Source organism: Phyllopteryx taeniolatus, chromosome 12 (assembly GCF_024500385.1).
Source record: "Phyllopteryx taeniolatus isolate TA_2022b chromosome 12, UOR_Ptae_1.2, whole genome shotgun sequence".
Lineage (NCBI taxonomy): Eukaryota > Metazoa > Chordata > Actinopteri > Syngnathiformes > Syngnathidae > Phyllopteryx > Phyllopteryx taeniolatus.
In genome coordinates this window covers 17475577-17491616 of record NC_084513.1, presented here as the reverse complement: position 1 = coordinate 17491616, position 16040 = coordinate 17475577, and the positions used below count along the sequence as shown (strand labels likewise).

Genomic DNA, 16040 nt, shown 5'->3' with positions numbered 1-16040 from the left:
ATTGGCCCATTGTTAAGGTTAATAATTGTCTGCATGATTTACTAGGCTACAGCGCACCAGCAAATACCCAAGTCAACAATTTGAGCAAATAATACTGTGAAAATAAGACACTGCCAATGCGTGACGATATACTAACCACAAACATGAATAAGTCATCGGTTTCATCTGTTTACTACATCACCATTATGCCTTAAGCCTGACCTGGTTCATTTGTTATTGGATTGGCTCAAGGTCTGGTTGTGAACTGAACCCAGACTGCTTCATCCAGATCATTTGGGACCAGTTTATTTGGTCCGCACCTAACTTTGGTTACCGTCTGAACACCTGAACAAATGAACCACAACAAGGAAGGTAAACGTACAACAGTTTGATTGAAACGGGTGCGGGTGTAAAAGGCTCCAATAAGCTTGTACCATATTGAATCAATGATTGCACTCATCATTGAAATAGAGTTAAAAATCAGTCACATATTAAAGCAAGGACAAGAATATTTGAAAAGGTGAAAGGAGCGTACACTCAAGCACCGCGCCTCTGATTCTGTCACTTCACAGCAGGTGAACTCAGACGATACTCTTTATGCACTTCTCGCTTCTCCTTAAAATGGTGCTAATTAATATTCAAGGGTGGTTTAAAAAAAAAGAAAAAAAAAAGGGTGCAACAACCCTTTCCCCTGCACAACTGGCCAGTTTGGCCATCGTTGCACCGTGGCCGAAAGGCAACAGGTTGGAGTGGAATAAGAACGCGCTGAGGCAGCCACGGGTGTGGAAGCACCGAGCTGGTAAGCGGCAATTCCAGGAGTTTAAACGGCGATTCCCACCAGTCTCGGAGCGGCACAATTTGCAATTCTCTCACATCTAATCTGGGCTCTCCCCTGAGCTACGTGCTCGACCGCACTACAACGAGTCGGCTAAGAGGCAAAATAAACACTAAAGGGCTTTTGTGAATAAATGATCGCTGTACAAATGAGGAGGTAAGAGTGAGTTCACACATTACAGTTCATTAATAAAGCCCCATCCAAAATATTTTTGTTTAAATGAGCCTGTTGTGGACCTCTTGGCTTTGAGGCGAGAGGAGACATTACAAATCAGGAGGAGAGATGGAGGGAGTCAGCGCGGCACCTCCCGCTATCAGCAGAGCCTGGCCGAGAGCTTCGTCTGCACCTGGGATCGACTGGGGACTTTTAATGGATTCGGAACGGATCAACTAATGGCTATCTATCGCCTTTTGCCCTTTTTGACTCACAAGCTGACCCAATGTGGTGCAATGCAGATGTTTACACCTTCCTTTGGGTTATCTGCAAAACATCCAACTGGTTCTGTAATTGATTTGGCTTTATTAGAGACAATGTACGGAGCGACTTCATTTGAATGTTTTTTTTATTTGAGCACCGTTTCACTGAAACGTGAAGCGGGACTAATAAACAAATGTGTTGGATATTCACAAGTCATGCTCACGCCAAAAGTATGATGCATAATAATGTCTCACACGAACACTTTAAGTGCCGTTTGTAGGCTACTCACTGGCTAAATGTAATAGTCACGCAATGCTGCATATCATTGAATTTAAATTTTTTTTAATAATGGATCCACACCAGGTCCACCAGTAGAGGATTAGCTGCTGCCATTAAATAAAACAAACTAACATGTTTACAGTTATAAATAGGTGGAGATTAATTAACTCCATTTCCTGCTAAAATTTGATCACAGTTATCTAATTAAGTTTTGACCATATAGCTTGGCAAAAAAGCCTGATAAATGAAATTACTTTCCCTCATGTTCTATGGTAGGGCTACAATTACATCAACTGACTTTTAATGTAAAATTTAACAAAAAGTACATGAATAATATGTGTAAGTATTTTCTAAAAATAAAATAATAATAATAATAATAATCTTTACCCATACAATTGAATCGTGCCTTACACAAATAATGAAATCCGTGGAATTATAACATCAATAGTTAACGAAATACAATGTCCCTGTTTATGGACATTATTCTGCTTTAATGATGACAAAAATGCAACAGGTTATAATTGCTGCAAACCAACTAAAGTTCCATGCAGCTAACACTACTCATAGTCTCTCAAGTAAATTATGCTAATAAAAAAAAATAATCTTTACCCATACAATTTAATCGTGCCTGACACAAATGACTCAATCCGTGGAATTATAACATCAATAGTTAACAAAATACAATGTTTCTGTTTATGGACATTATTCTGCTTTAATGATGACAAAAATGCAACAGGTTTGAATTGCTACAAACCAACTAAAGTTCCATTCAGCTAACACTACTCAGAGTCTCTCAAGTAAATTACGCTTAAACATCCACCCATCCATTTTCTGTTCCGATTATCCTCACTGACAACAAACAACATAACACTTTTAGGGGGGGGAAACACATCAGAACCACAACTTTCTTTTACAAATGCCCATAGTCCTTCACAGGAAAAAAAAAAAAAAAAAAGCAAAATACAATTAAAGATAGAAAAATATAGATTTTTTTTTTACCTTCAAAAAAATGTTTTAAATGCTAATCCAATTATTCAAATCAGAAGAATTGAGCCACCACATGCTCAAGCTACAATCCCCCCACCCCCCCAAAAAAAAACAACCTCACAAGGCCTGAGGACAACGCACACACGCAAAAAAACATTTATGTATCATTATTGAAACCAACTGTAATTATTCATGCAACTATTTGAATAGAACAATTGCAAAATTACATAAGCAACAGGAGTTGTGTATTTATTTATTGATTTAATACTAATTCAAATGTCAGTCAATGTTAGTCAGAATTCTATTGCATTAGTATTGTAAGATTTCGTTTTCTCAAGTAATGTTGTCTTTTGTACAATGAGCATGAATTACAAAAAAATACAATTAAGTTCAATTTACATTCATTTAAATGTAATTTAGTGGCAAATGCGAGGTCGTATTTGCACGTCGTGTGACTATTTCGTCACTAGGGCGGGGAAACCCTTTCAAAAGTAACGTTTTGAACGTCGGTGCATTTGAAGACAGTCCGGGGGGGGCTAAAAAAAGAAAAAAAAAAATCACGCCATGTGGAAAAAACGTATGCTGCAACTCATGTGATTTCGCCTATACATGTTGCACCTCCCCTGCAATGGCGACGTTGAGGATTGCCTGACGCGGAGTGTAGGGGGGGGGGGGGATGGAGTGTATGTACATGGAGCTCCCACTTACACGCACACACACACAGTCTTTTTTTCCTTGCAGCTCGCACACATGTATGCACTTTTTTTTTTTCTTGCCCAGTGTAATCCCGCCCCACGCAGGAAAAGGGCCATCGCGGCAGCCATTATGAGGCTCAGCCATGATGGCCTACGTGCACGTTGGCTGCGTGGGGAGTGGCGCAGCCATTGAGCGCCATGTTGGTGAGCTTCACGAACGCGCCGTTGCACACCAAAATGGCGTCCCCCCACCCCAAAAGAATAATCCAACTTTAACAGGTTTACGACGTTTGATTTACTGACATAGGCTGCAGTAACCCCTCCAACAAAAAAAAACAAACAAAAAAACGCGTGGGTTGTAAGTGCAGGAAAGCGTGCACGGAAGAAGAGTGGGGGTTGGGGGCACATAGTGTGGGGTCACGTGTTCCTCCGCAAGGGGGTTGAATATTTACCTTTTTGTCACGCAATGTGGCTTCTCCCTACAGGCGAGTGAGCGGTTGCGCAATCTATAGGACCCGTGGAAGCGTATACCATGCGCAAAAAAAAAAAAAAAAAAAAAAAGCGAAAATGTGAGACTGTTATGGCGAGTAATTGATAAAATGGTGTGGTGGTGCAAGCAAAAAAAAAAAAAAAAAAAAAAAGAAAAAGAAAAGGCGTCTCGGGGTTTGCCTTTCGTTTTCCACGTACACGCGTGCACATAAAAGGCTGATTGGTATGCAACTCATTGTGCATTGCGGTGGTGGAGCCGACCCGATGGGGGGTTAATATGGGGGTCTCGGTGTAGTCGTGATCCAATAATTAGGCAACACTTATGTATTATGGACAATGTCGTTTTTTTTTTTGGTAAGGAAAAAACAAACATGTATGTACACCCCCATCAAGATGTGTGTATTTGTGTGTGTGTGTGTGTGTGTGTTGAAGGGTGGGGGTGAAACGTGTTTTACAACATTACACAGTTTAAACCTACAGGTTACAAGTCAGTCATGAGACACACACACACACACACACACACACACACAAAGTATAAAGCAGAGGTCCTCCATAGGGGGTTCAGATCTGGACCGAGACATCTTTCTATAGGGACCCATCCTTATAATATTAGTTTAGACTGTTCATAGCATAAATATTTTTTTTTTTTGGCAAATGCTCAACCTCCAACCTATTTCTTGAATATTTGCTGCATTTAGTTTCAGCACTTCATAACACGTCGGTCAAACGCAAACCTTAAACCTACAGTCGGCATTGTCGGAATAGGGCAGAAGTGCATTCGATTTGACAGTAACATGAAATGGGACAGATGATGACTTTTCAAACATTTTCCAGAAGACCTCTTTCACTTCTCATTGAGAACTACTGGCATATAGATGGGTGTGTGTGGGGGGGTGTCACATCGCAAAGGCCTACCTCAGCTTCTTGGGAACAGAGTAGTCCACCTCTATCACCTTTCCGTGCAATTCCACTTTGCCTGTGGGAGCAGAGGCGGTGCGACGTTAGAAAACAATGCAAAGAGCAGTAAATGTGCAAAAACACTCAAAGGGAATCCGTAAACAGCACAAGCGAAGCATGTAACATTATGGATATAGTGTGTTTGTGTGTGTGTGCATTGTGGGGAACGGGCAGCCATGCTTTGCACTCTCAGCTCAGCGCTTTTCTTTTTTTTCCACGCACCCTACCAACCGATCCACACTCAACAGGGGGTTCGATTCTCAAGGTAAAGGTGTGGGAGCAGGAGGGAAAGAGGGGGGGGGGGGGGGGGGGGGTACATCTTTTTTGGGGGGGGGGAGGCGGTTCCGAGCGGCCTGGCGCAGCAGCCCCGGAATGATCGTCTCACCTCGCCCCCCCCCCCCTCCCCCGCCCCCTCCAACCCTCCACACCACCCACCGCCTCCCCTTTTCCAGCTACCTGTTTATGGGCTCTTTCCTCCGGACCCCCGCGACCCACCGCCAAGACACCTCGTAAAAACACGGCCAGACGTCCGAGGAACACGGACGTGACAAGTTTTCCGCGCGGGCGTCGCTCGGCTTCCTTCAATAAAATCACGAGAAAAAATAAGTGAAAAATAATTACCCGGAGCATCAAGAGCACCCCGCGCGCATGCATTCCAGCGGGGGTGAGCACCAAAACGCGGCGCACTCTAGATCGGAATCTGCACGCATATTGCGCGTCTTGTGCCGCTCGTGTTGTCTTCAAAAGGGGCGACGTTAACGCGCTTCTTACAAAAACAAACACAATAAGGAAGAAAAAAAAAAAAAGTGTCCGGCCATCGATCATCGATTCCATCAGCCTTGACGCGCGCACCAAACTCACCAAACGTGGAGCACAATCGCACACTTAACACACGCAAACCCCGCAAATCATTGCTGCATGTGCTCTCGTGACTGACTCAGTGTGTTATTTTTAAAATGTGTCATCTCGTCAAGCATCACTTCTCACTCACCCGAGAGAGTCTCGATAGCCTTCACGGCCGCGTTCTGGTCGGGGAAGTCCACAAAGGCATAGCCGGATTTGACGAGGACCTGCTCGGCCGCGGGCAGCTTCCTCTCCCCGAAGAGCTGCTGCAAGTCCTCCACAGTGACCGAAGGACTTAGATTCCCAACATATAGTTTGTTCATGATCTGACACGAGCAAGGGTGGAGTGGGGGGGGTGGGGGTTTGGGGGGGGGGGGACGACGACAGAGAAATAAATCCCAAAGATCCTTAAGCGAGGCTGCAAAAAAAAAAAAAAAAAAAAAAAAAAAAAAAAAAACGAAAAAAGAAAAAGAAAAAGGGAAAATAAAAAAGGTGGTGAAGGAAGGGGGGGAAAGGCAGTAGTTATGCCCCCCTTGGAAAAGACTAAGCTATAAGCAAAGCAAGCCCCCCCTTGCAGCAACTCCGGCGCTGGCCAAACTCTTTTTTTTCACGGGGACTCTGGGAGTTACGACACTACTCTGGAGCCAACAAGCACCGCCTCTAAAATAAAAGCGCCCCTCAAAAAAAAAAAAAAAAAAAAAAAGACAAGAAAAAAAAAAAAGTCTGCTTGCTGCATACGAGGGGTTCCCTGCTGGTTTGGACCCGCGTGGAAAACACCAGAAAGTGCCGTGAAGGGTTTCCCGAATTCCCATTTTCTTGATTGTCCCAGTAAAATGATGTGTAATCATACATTACACAAATTCTTGCCTTTTGATTCGGATTTTGAAGAACATGCTTTTAGCATGACTTAATGTACATTATATGCCACTTCAATCCATTCATAATGATCTTATTTTCTTTTTAAATCAAATCATTAGAATTTGAAAAGTACTAGTTGTACCTAGTTTTCAATTTAATCCAAAACATTATTATTTCATTCATTATAATCTAAAGGAAATCTGAAGTTATAAATTTACATTCATTAAACTTTATTACTCTAATATAGAGCGTCTTTATACAAACATTACCTATTTAATGTGTTATTTATCGTTATAATCAACACGTTAGTTTACATTTAGTTGATTACATTTTTGGTCGGCCAGATTCTTAATTGTGTTAAAATGAAAAACATTAACCATAATTAATCCACAAATCCATCCAAAAATATATTGAGATTTTAAATTATTGGTTGTAAATTACCCTACTATAGCCACAGAATTAAGTAATAATACATAAATGTATAGATATTTTTAAAGAGACCCCATCAATTGGTGGCCAATTGCCATGCTAGTCACAGAATGTGGTAAATAACTAATCCATAAATACACGCCCAAAAAAATAAAAAATCTGAGCCACAGTATGTATGTGTTAAATAATAATGAATACAACAAATGCATACACATTTTTTTAAAGGGAGTATTTTGAAAAATCAGTCGGTTGTTAATCACCATTCTACATAATGAATCCAGAAATGCGTGCAAAACAATTCTTTAAAAGTAGAAAAAGACGTGAACTGCAACTAAATAAAACAGGACACCATTATTTCAAGCGACGCATTGTGTTCCAAAACAAAAACCTATGAGTGGGTTTCTGGATTCTTCTCTTCTTTACAATAAAGTCTCCTTTTGCTCTGACCTGTGTCGGCTGGTGTTGTGTGTCAACTCGTGCAACCACGTGAGTGGCCTTGATTGAAAGGCTGCCAGTGCAAGAGTAGCTTCCCGGTGGGTGTGTGCATGTTCACAAGGTGGAGCCTCACTGTATAATGGGGGTTGGGGGTCGGGGGCAAGGGGGACACACAAGAGGGAAGGCCTTTGACTGAGAAAGCAGTGAGCACTTTCTGTACCGCACGCTGAAAAGGGGGCTGGGCGGGCTCTCCACGCCCACTTCGGGGTCCTCTTCACATGACTTTGCAGCTCATCTCTCCCCCGCCCCACGTGGAGCAGTGCTGCCATCCTACAGCTGCAGATTGACTGTGGGGAGAGGTGGGGGTGGGGGAGGGGTGGGGGTCACAGTCATACACAGGCCTCAATGAAACGCACTTGCGTGGATTCAAAATGGTTGTAGTCAGATTAAGATATTATTGGGTGATTAAAAAAATAAAAAATCAAATCAACGCCACAAAAGTCTCGTGTGCGTTGTCGACATCTTACCCTGTATGGTTCACGTTTTGGCCAAGTAGGTCAGCGTGTTAGTCTTCCAAAGTGTAGTCAGCAATGTGGACGCCATCTTCTCAGAATCTCATTGGTTGGGGGAGGGGGGGGGGGGGAATGTAAGGAAAAAACACGAACGCACACACACACACACAGATGCAACATGCTGTATTGTCTTCAAAAAACAAACAAAAAAACTTTTGTGTTTTGGATTAAAGGGGAAAAAATATGATTTTGAGATTTATTTCCCTTGGACCGAGACAGTATCATGGCACACCCATAAAACATTTTAAATAAAGAAAGAAATAAAATGCATTTTTATTCTTATCTTAGATGGTTGCATGCAACTGAATGTTCTGTTTGTATCTAACACATTCTTACCTTAATTTCATTGGTTTTAGATTAACAAAATACTTGCATGGAAAAACAAAAGTTTAATATATCAGATTTTAGTAGTTTGTGAGAAGTTGAACATTAATTTCATGAAAAATTATTTACATTGTTATACAAACAAACAGACAATAGAAGTCTACTTAACATAAGCAGACTTCTAGCTTCTGTTGTTTGTACAATTAACTACAAGCAATTTTATCACATGGATGAAGACAAACAATTTCTTAAATTTACATTTTATTGGTGGTTATGGTACTTTCCGTACAAGTTGCATGGTAATAGATTGTTATTGTACATCTAAAAAATATACAGTCAAAATAATAGCTAAAAGCTGGGTTATACTAAATGGATGGAAAAATATAATGTAACTATCAAGCAAATGTTTCTTATTAGATATTATGAAAATTTGGGGTTTAAATGGCTTTTTATTATAGCCCCCGCTAAAGTTTTTTTTTTTTTTTTTTTTTTTAGGAATATTGAAATATTGTTATAAGTGAGTCAATAAAAACAACATCAACGTCAAGATAACTCTAAAAAATACATAGCCTACCGTGGAACCTAGAAAGGCAAATGAAGTACACTACTTGGCGGCAAGCAGGGGGCACTGATAATTCTGTTTTAGCCAGTCTGCTGGCTTAAGAAGTCTGCAATCAGAACTATTTTTCAAGGAGCATTAACACCTTTCAAGATGACTGATGAAGAAACAAAAATATGTGATTGTAGGAAAGTGTTAAGGCATTGGTGCTTCAACTGTATTACATAATATTCTTGAATATTCGCATCGCTAATAACATTAAGATAGTCAACAGAACACCAGTTTTATTGTACTTACTTTAACTTACTCATTTTTGTAGTAAATGATCATGCGATATAATCTGGCATTTGGTTTGGCACAAAAAGTCTGGGCTGTTGCGATGCCATTAATTTGAGATCTGACATTTAAAATTGATGCCAGACTAATTGAGGATGGTGTTCGGTAAAAATAATAATAATAATAATAATAATGATCAAAGAGTGTGCGCTGAGAGATTTATTAAATGAACTAAAGCTGCAAAAGGTGCAGGGGCTGGATTGAAGAGATGGTTATTATTGAAAGCAAGACAGAAATAAATTCATTCATTCATCTTCCGTTCCACTTATACTCATTAGGTTTGCGGGCATGCTGGAGCCTATCCCAGTGAACTTCGGGCGAGAGGCGGGGTACACTCTGAACTGGTCGGCAGCCAATCACAGGGCACATATAAACAAACAACAATTGGCACTCACATTCACACCTACAGGGTGTTTAGAGAGTCTTCAATTAACCTACCATGCATGTTTTTGGGATGTGTGTGGAGTGCCCGGAGAAAACCCACACAGGCACGGGGAGAACATGCAAACCCCACACAGGCAGTGCCGGGATTTGAACCCCCGTCCTCCGAACTGTGAGGCGGATGTGCTAACCAGTCGTCCACCGTGCCGCCTGACAGAAATAAGTATCACACTAAAACCATGTCAACTTAGCACTTTTAGCACTCGCGTTGATTGGCATTTTCGGTACAGGACCAAAGTCCCCAAAAAGTTTCAAGCTACCATTAGTCGCTAAGACCATAGAAAGACACATGTGACATGGTTTAGCAATGACTACAGCACTTGTGCAAGTAAGAGATCAGGTGTGCTGCGGGAATTTTTGCTGGAGTGCATGAAGGTGTGGCAGAGAAGCCGAGGAAAGTGCGTTAGACTCGAGGGGGATTACTTTGAAGGGGAAAACCTGTAGTTTGGATTGGAAACATACTGTATCTTTTGTGACACCAGTCCTGGAACTTGTCGGACACGTCGTGTATAATGAACAATGGGGCCCAGTGGTCATGCGCACAATAAGAGATGTGACATCTGTACAGTCCGTAAGTCTACTAGACACAAGTAGAGCAGTGTCAACTGTCACGTGGAGGTTAAGTAATATTATGAGTTCTGCATCAGAGAATGTGCTATGACTTGTTGCTTCATAATGTGTAACAAGGAAACTGAGGGCGAGGAGGCTTGTGTGACAAATGACGCTAATTTGTATTCAGTCAGTTTGGCCTTCCAAAACGACGATTTACTCATTAGGAGCCATTTAAAAAGGAGCTATTTAAGACATGCACCACTGTTTCAGTTTACCTACCACAGCTATAGAAAACATTTATCTTGTGAATACCAAGAGCACTGGATCCGTCTCGTTGCACAATTGGGATGTAGATCCTTACAACCCAGTTTGGTTTGGGGATTACTGTTGGTCCACCAGCTTCAGAGTAGGCATATCTATGTCAGGAAGAGAATAAAAACACACGGGGTTCACATTAAAATGTAAAAGCTATTTTATTGATACCAAGCAGGGCTGCTCACCTTCCATAACGCATGACAGCTATAATCATATGTGCTGTTGAGGTTGTTTGTCTCATGTTTGTGGAAGGTGTGGACATGTTCTGCCAAAACACACAAAAATAAAAGACAAGTTGAGAGATGAACAGGCTTTTAGACTTTAACAAGAATCAAGAAACATAAATAAAAGTGTAACCACTGATGTCGAACCCAATCTGTTTCAGGACATTGGTCGAGTGATTTGTGCAGTTACAAGAAAAAAACAATTCTCAGAGGAAATAATGGAAACTAAAGTGTCACCATCATGAAACCTATATTAATGGTACAGGCAGTGTAATATTTGAACATCCTTATTACATACCTATGTAAAAAGAAGTTACCTACTGTATAATAAAGCCTAAACAAAACTCTCGCAAGATATAAGGAAGTCTCACTTGACTTTATACGTACATGATGGTGTTCAAATTCTAAACTGTGCAACCTTAGGGGCATTTGACTTTCATAATCAGAATACTTTATTTATCCCTGCGGGTCAACGGATGTTCCACCGTAAACTGTATCCCAACCTTGCGTGACGTTATCCCAAACAATGGTGACATAGCGGTCTCTGTCTCAGTGAGACTCTACGTGCACAAAGCCGAGTGCGTGCACGAACTCGTGCGCAGCCACTCCTGACCACAGGCACTCGGGGATCTGCATGGAAAACGGTCTGGCGTCCTCCGATCCGCCCCAGGAACGACCAGCGGCTTTGTGCAAAGAAATAATCCTCATCATTCTGTGATTCATTAGAGATCCATGGAAGACAGAGGAGGAGTCCCATGTACCCGTTCCTCGACTGCACTTTTAGGAAGTTGGCGTCATGAGACCGTGGAACAAATTTAATGTATGTTCCCGAGGATATGTCCTCCATCCTCCATGTGCAGAAAGACGTCTGAACTCTACTGAGTGCTTTTCTTGTTTTCTCACTGCTGTTGACTTCCAGAATGTGTTCCATTGCGCTCATGTCATCACGATCTGCCAATTCATCTGCATAAAAGTAGCGATAATTCTTACTGAATAGAAGAGATTTTTTTTTAAGGTTCAATGAATACCTAATCAAATAACCTGAGTATTTTCCTTTTAATCCCACTGTCACTTTGTGTACACAAGTGGAGTTCTGTAATAGACAGGTACATTGCAGTAAACAATTACAAGCTATAACTCAGCTTTTCAAGCTGAAGTGTTACTGACTTTAAGAGGCAGAAAAAACACGTGGGTCAACAAGGCCCACCAGACAGCCATGAGGATCATCATGGTGTAACACATGCACCAAACTGGAATTAGTCCTCCAAAGCCACGCTCTATATACTCGAGGTCCAATACTGTTAGTAGCTTTGATGAATCCTCTCATCGTTAACTGTGTATTTAACCCCACGTTGTCTCGATATTAACCTCGAGTGCACCCTGTATTTATGGCACGTAAGATTCGGCACCTTCACCGATAAGTTATTTAAAGGTGTCAGCAAGTGTTCCCAGGAGCAGAGAGTCCATCATTTTGTGTTTGGCCAGTCATTTTGTGAAATGTTGGTAACCACACAATGGTTGGTGGTCAATACATTACAGAACTCTGTAATCAGGTACACATGTACATCTAATGTAATGCAGGAATTGTATCAAAAATGTCAGATACTAATAATACATGTTGGAGAGGTATTTATTTACCTGTTAGTTTATTAATATTTATATGCACTCTATAATGCCACGCGCCATCTGTAATATTTTGCTCCTCTGATATAGTTGAAGTTTCCTAAATATTAGAAACACCTCTCAGTATGATGCACTTTAATTGTACATTGCTGTAAACTATAATACCATCATAATTGACATAATGTTGATAATGATGAAATTAATACATCTCAAAACTGAGCATTAATATATTTGTCACGGCAGACTTTTTGATAACCACTAGTCACGTGATCTTGGATTGTGTGGGTGTACTTAATATTTTGACAATGAGTGATAAGGAAAAAAGTCTATTCTCCAATCACATTTAGCATACAAGTGGGCGATTTGAAGGGTGTTGGGTGACTGAGGAATGAATCACACAAGTAAACAATCTTGAATATGGTCACCATGCTAACAAGAACAACTTTCTTACTAATAATCTCAAACCTGACGTATGGGTGTACAAGTTGGCCTGACAGCAATGCACAAAGAGGAAGTACCAAAAACTTGGACTCAAACTTTATTTCAAATTGTATTCAGGATTTGATGTTGCTTTTTATCACTTCAACTGTCACTTTGCAGTTTCTACTCAGCTCATTTATCTTCATTGCCAACTGAGGGAGCGATCAAATGCAAAATGTACCATAAATGCTTGCCGTGCTCCTTTCATAGCCCTAACGATTTAAAAAGAGTCCATAAATAAGGTCTGAATACTGCTGTCGGTTGTTTGTTTGCACTCACATTGATAAAGCCTGTTGATTTTCAGCTTGTCAATGTGACTCAGCATTGATGCGTGGCCCAGCTTGACATGCCTGCAGTGTTCTTAGGAGTGATGGATGGCTCCCCATCCCGAGAGTAGGCATACCTGAAAATTTCGAAGATCATAATTTAGCTCATAAAAAATACAACATTAGCCGGCACGGTGTGTACTGGGTACCACATCTGCCTCGCAGTTCTGGGGACCGGGGTAGCTTGAAACTTTTTGGGGAAATACCAATCAACACTAGTGCTAAAAGTGCTAAGTTGACATGATTTTAGTGTGATACTTATTTCTGTCAGGCGGCACGGTGAACGACTGGTTAGCACATCCGCCTCACAGTTCTGAGGACGGGGGTTCAAATCCCGGCCCCGCTTGTGTGGAGTTTGCATGTTCTCCCCGTGCCTGGGTGGGTTTTCTCACTCCGGTTTCATCCCACATCCCAAAAACATCCGTGGTAGGTTGATTGAGGACTCTAAATTGCCCATAGGTGTGAATGTGAGCGCGAATGGTTGTTTGTTTCTATGTGCCCTGCGATTGGCTGGCGACCAGTTCAGGGTGTACCCCGCCTCCCGCCCAAAGATAGCTGGGATTGACAAAAAGAAGACATAATCAACCTACAGTCTCCAGTTGAACACCCCTGAGGAATGTAATTTTTTTTGTTTTTTTGTAGTTTACAAAAGCAGACACAGTGTTGCCAAATGCGATTTGATTGCTACTGTATGTGAAAGCACACAGTTGCCTTGCTTCACTATGTTCTGTGTAAACGGCGCACTTGGATAAATGCTGCGTCTTCTGTTCCAGCAATTTCTGTGTATGCTCTCTGTGTAAAAGAGGCTACTAACACAACTCACTTTCATCATTAAATTTAAGACTGATTGTTTATAATTTCATTGTAAAAGTGGATATTTTTACACTTTTGCTTTGAAATTGCCATCCCAAAGTGGATTGTGGTTAACATCAGAGGTTGGACTTTTAAAGTCAACAGGACATCATTTACCAATTTACCTTGGACATCATTAGCCTTGATTATGACGTCCATTACTGCCCCATGTCCATGCTCCTCGCCTACTTTTAAAAAAAAGTGGCTCTCGTTAGTCTGTGTGAGCAGTGAAGTTATTAATGTAGAGAAATTACCTTGGAAGCCTCGCTGTCTCCATTTTGGGGTGACCACAAATCTGGAGGAAAACGGTAAGCACAAGAAAATTCTACATAGAGTATATTCTTTCATCACTGGGATGTAAGTAATTATCAATCTATTAGCATCCAGCTGAGGTTTGGAGAGTGGAACGCATATTTCCTCGTTAATTTGGGATGCGCGTGTTAGCTGGTAATATCGGGCGCAGCTGTATGTTGGCTTGACTTAAATTAAGATTGTCTTTATTCAATTGTTCAAGATTACATCACTTTACTTGAGCATGTAAACAGGGGGTGTGCGGGTATGAATTAGGGATTTTGTTTTAAATGAAGAATTAGTGTGAATGGTAAATGGGGGGAAAAGGGGAAAGATGATGTATATGAGTTAAGGGTTATTGTGATAGGGAATGGGGGTGTAATGTTTGAATGTGGGTGTAGGGGTTTGGTGGGGGGGTAAGAGAGAGGTGGGTGGGTGAAGGGGGAAATATTTGGTGATAATGGTGGGGTTATGATTTGAGGTATGGGTTGTGGTTGTTGTGGGTGAGTGGGGGTAGTTTTTAGGTGTGTAGTGGGTTGGGTGGTTGGGTATTTTTGTGGGGTTGGGGGGTTTTGTTGTGTGGAGTGGTTGGTGGGTTTTTTATTTTTTGTAAAAATATGTATGGTTAAATAAAGATGGTTTTGGAATTGAGATTAAAGTATAAATGTTATTGATATGATTTGAGGTATGGAAGAGGTAGGGGGTTTATTAAATTAAGGGGGTAGGAGTTTTGTTTGAAGAAGATTATGTTATGTTATAATGAGATTAATGATGATGGGGTTGATTTATTTATTTTTTGGATTAGGTGTTTGATAATGTTGAATAGGTATGAGGGATAGTTTGTGAAAGTCAGTTATTCATTCAAGAGGTGGTTTGAAGCAGCGCCAACAATTATAAGTTGATATAAACGCTGCAAGTACATTTTAATCATCATTTCACATGAAATGTATTACTATTTTATCGTGCTACGACAAAAACAAGATACAAGTATTGTTTAAATGCCTCATACATCACTTGGACAATGGTACGTCATTGAAGTTAACTCTAAAATTAGCGAACAAATTTCGTGCGCTATTTGTGACAGACACATTTGACTAACGCATGTTTAAAAAAACAAACAAACAAAAAGCATAATTTAGTGCCACTAAAACGAACATACCTCTCAAGCCTGCTTGGTTAAACGAACTAAATCAACACTAATGACATGTCTGTGCAGGCAGGTTACGGCTAGTTCCAGTTGTCGTAGTGCATTATGGGACTCGTAGTTCGCAACTGTGACGTCATTTTACGTCCATACAATCGAAACAGTGCACCTGGTCACGTGGACGGACTCGGCGTGCTAATTAAGTTCGTATGTGATGGGACAAATGGTCGGTGGATGTCTTCAGACGTAAGATTAGTATTTATTTTCACCAACAAATATTCCAAACGTAAATAAATGTTTTTACCGAGAAGTTATTTTTCCTTCATATATAATGTTAAACAGAATATTTATACTTTCACTCGACAAAGCTTGTCGAAAGGTCACTCTTAAAGTCAAGTAAATGTAACTCGATGCGTTTTGGGGGGGGAAATGGCTAAATCCTGTTTGTGTCTTCACGTTTCTCGTTGCTTTGTAGGTTCAAATCAAATGGCTGCGACAAGCCATCGAAGAAAATACAAGAAAACTGGATGAGATTCGACAGAAAAGACTCCGGACTGAGAAGGAAATACTCCTCATGTATGTGTAGTTGTTTGCTGACGTTGCTTATTGCAGCGGTTCTCAAACTTTGTACACCAAGTATACCTAAAACGAAAATACTCCAAGTACTACCATCATGATCAACATTAAAATGCAGAAGGCCTAAGTGTTTATTAAAAAAAAAAAAAAAGTGTGCTTAATATTCATGTAAATCATTGTAACATTATGAACATTTTGAAAAGTAGCACTGTGCTTAAATAT

General features: G+C 40.8%; 1 protein-coding gene across 8 annotated transcripts in view; it reads right to left on the bottom strand.

The window, feature by feature from the left end:
• The window catches only part of igf2bp2a (insulin-like growth factor 2 mRNA binding protein 2a), a 62401-nt gene extending 47055 nt beyond the window's left edge, over positions 1-15346 (bottom strand). For 2 of the 8 annotated variants that reach the window (XM_061791917.1, XM_061791916.1), the window contains exons 1-9: positions 15258-15346; positions 14062-14102; positions 13933-13992; positions 12909-13032; positions 10488-10567; positions 7731-10403; positions 7424-7550; positions 5630-5807; positions 4597-4657 (exon numbers count right to left, since the gene is read on the bottom strand). In XM_061791917.1, coding sequence (XP_061647901.1) covers positions 4597-4657; positions 5630-5804 — 236 coding nt within the window. In that variant the 5' untranslated portion in view covers positions 5805-5807; positions 7424-7550; positions 7731-10403; ... (3 more) ...; positions 14062-14102; positions 15258-15346. Of the gene's footprint in view, positions 1-4596; positions 4658-5629; positions 5808-7423; positions 7551-7730; positions 10404-10487; positions 10568-12908; positions 13033-13932; positions 13996-14061; positions 14103-15257 lie in introns of those variants that run through there. The other 6 variants (XM_061791910.1, XM_061791913.1, XM_061791909.1 and 3 more) reach the window with 6 other exon arrangements.
• Positions 15347-16040: the final 694 nt, after the last annotated feature.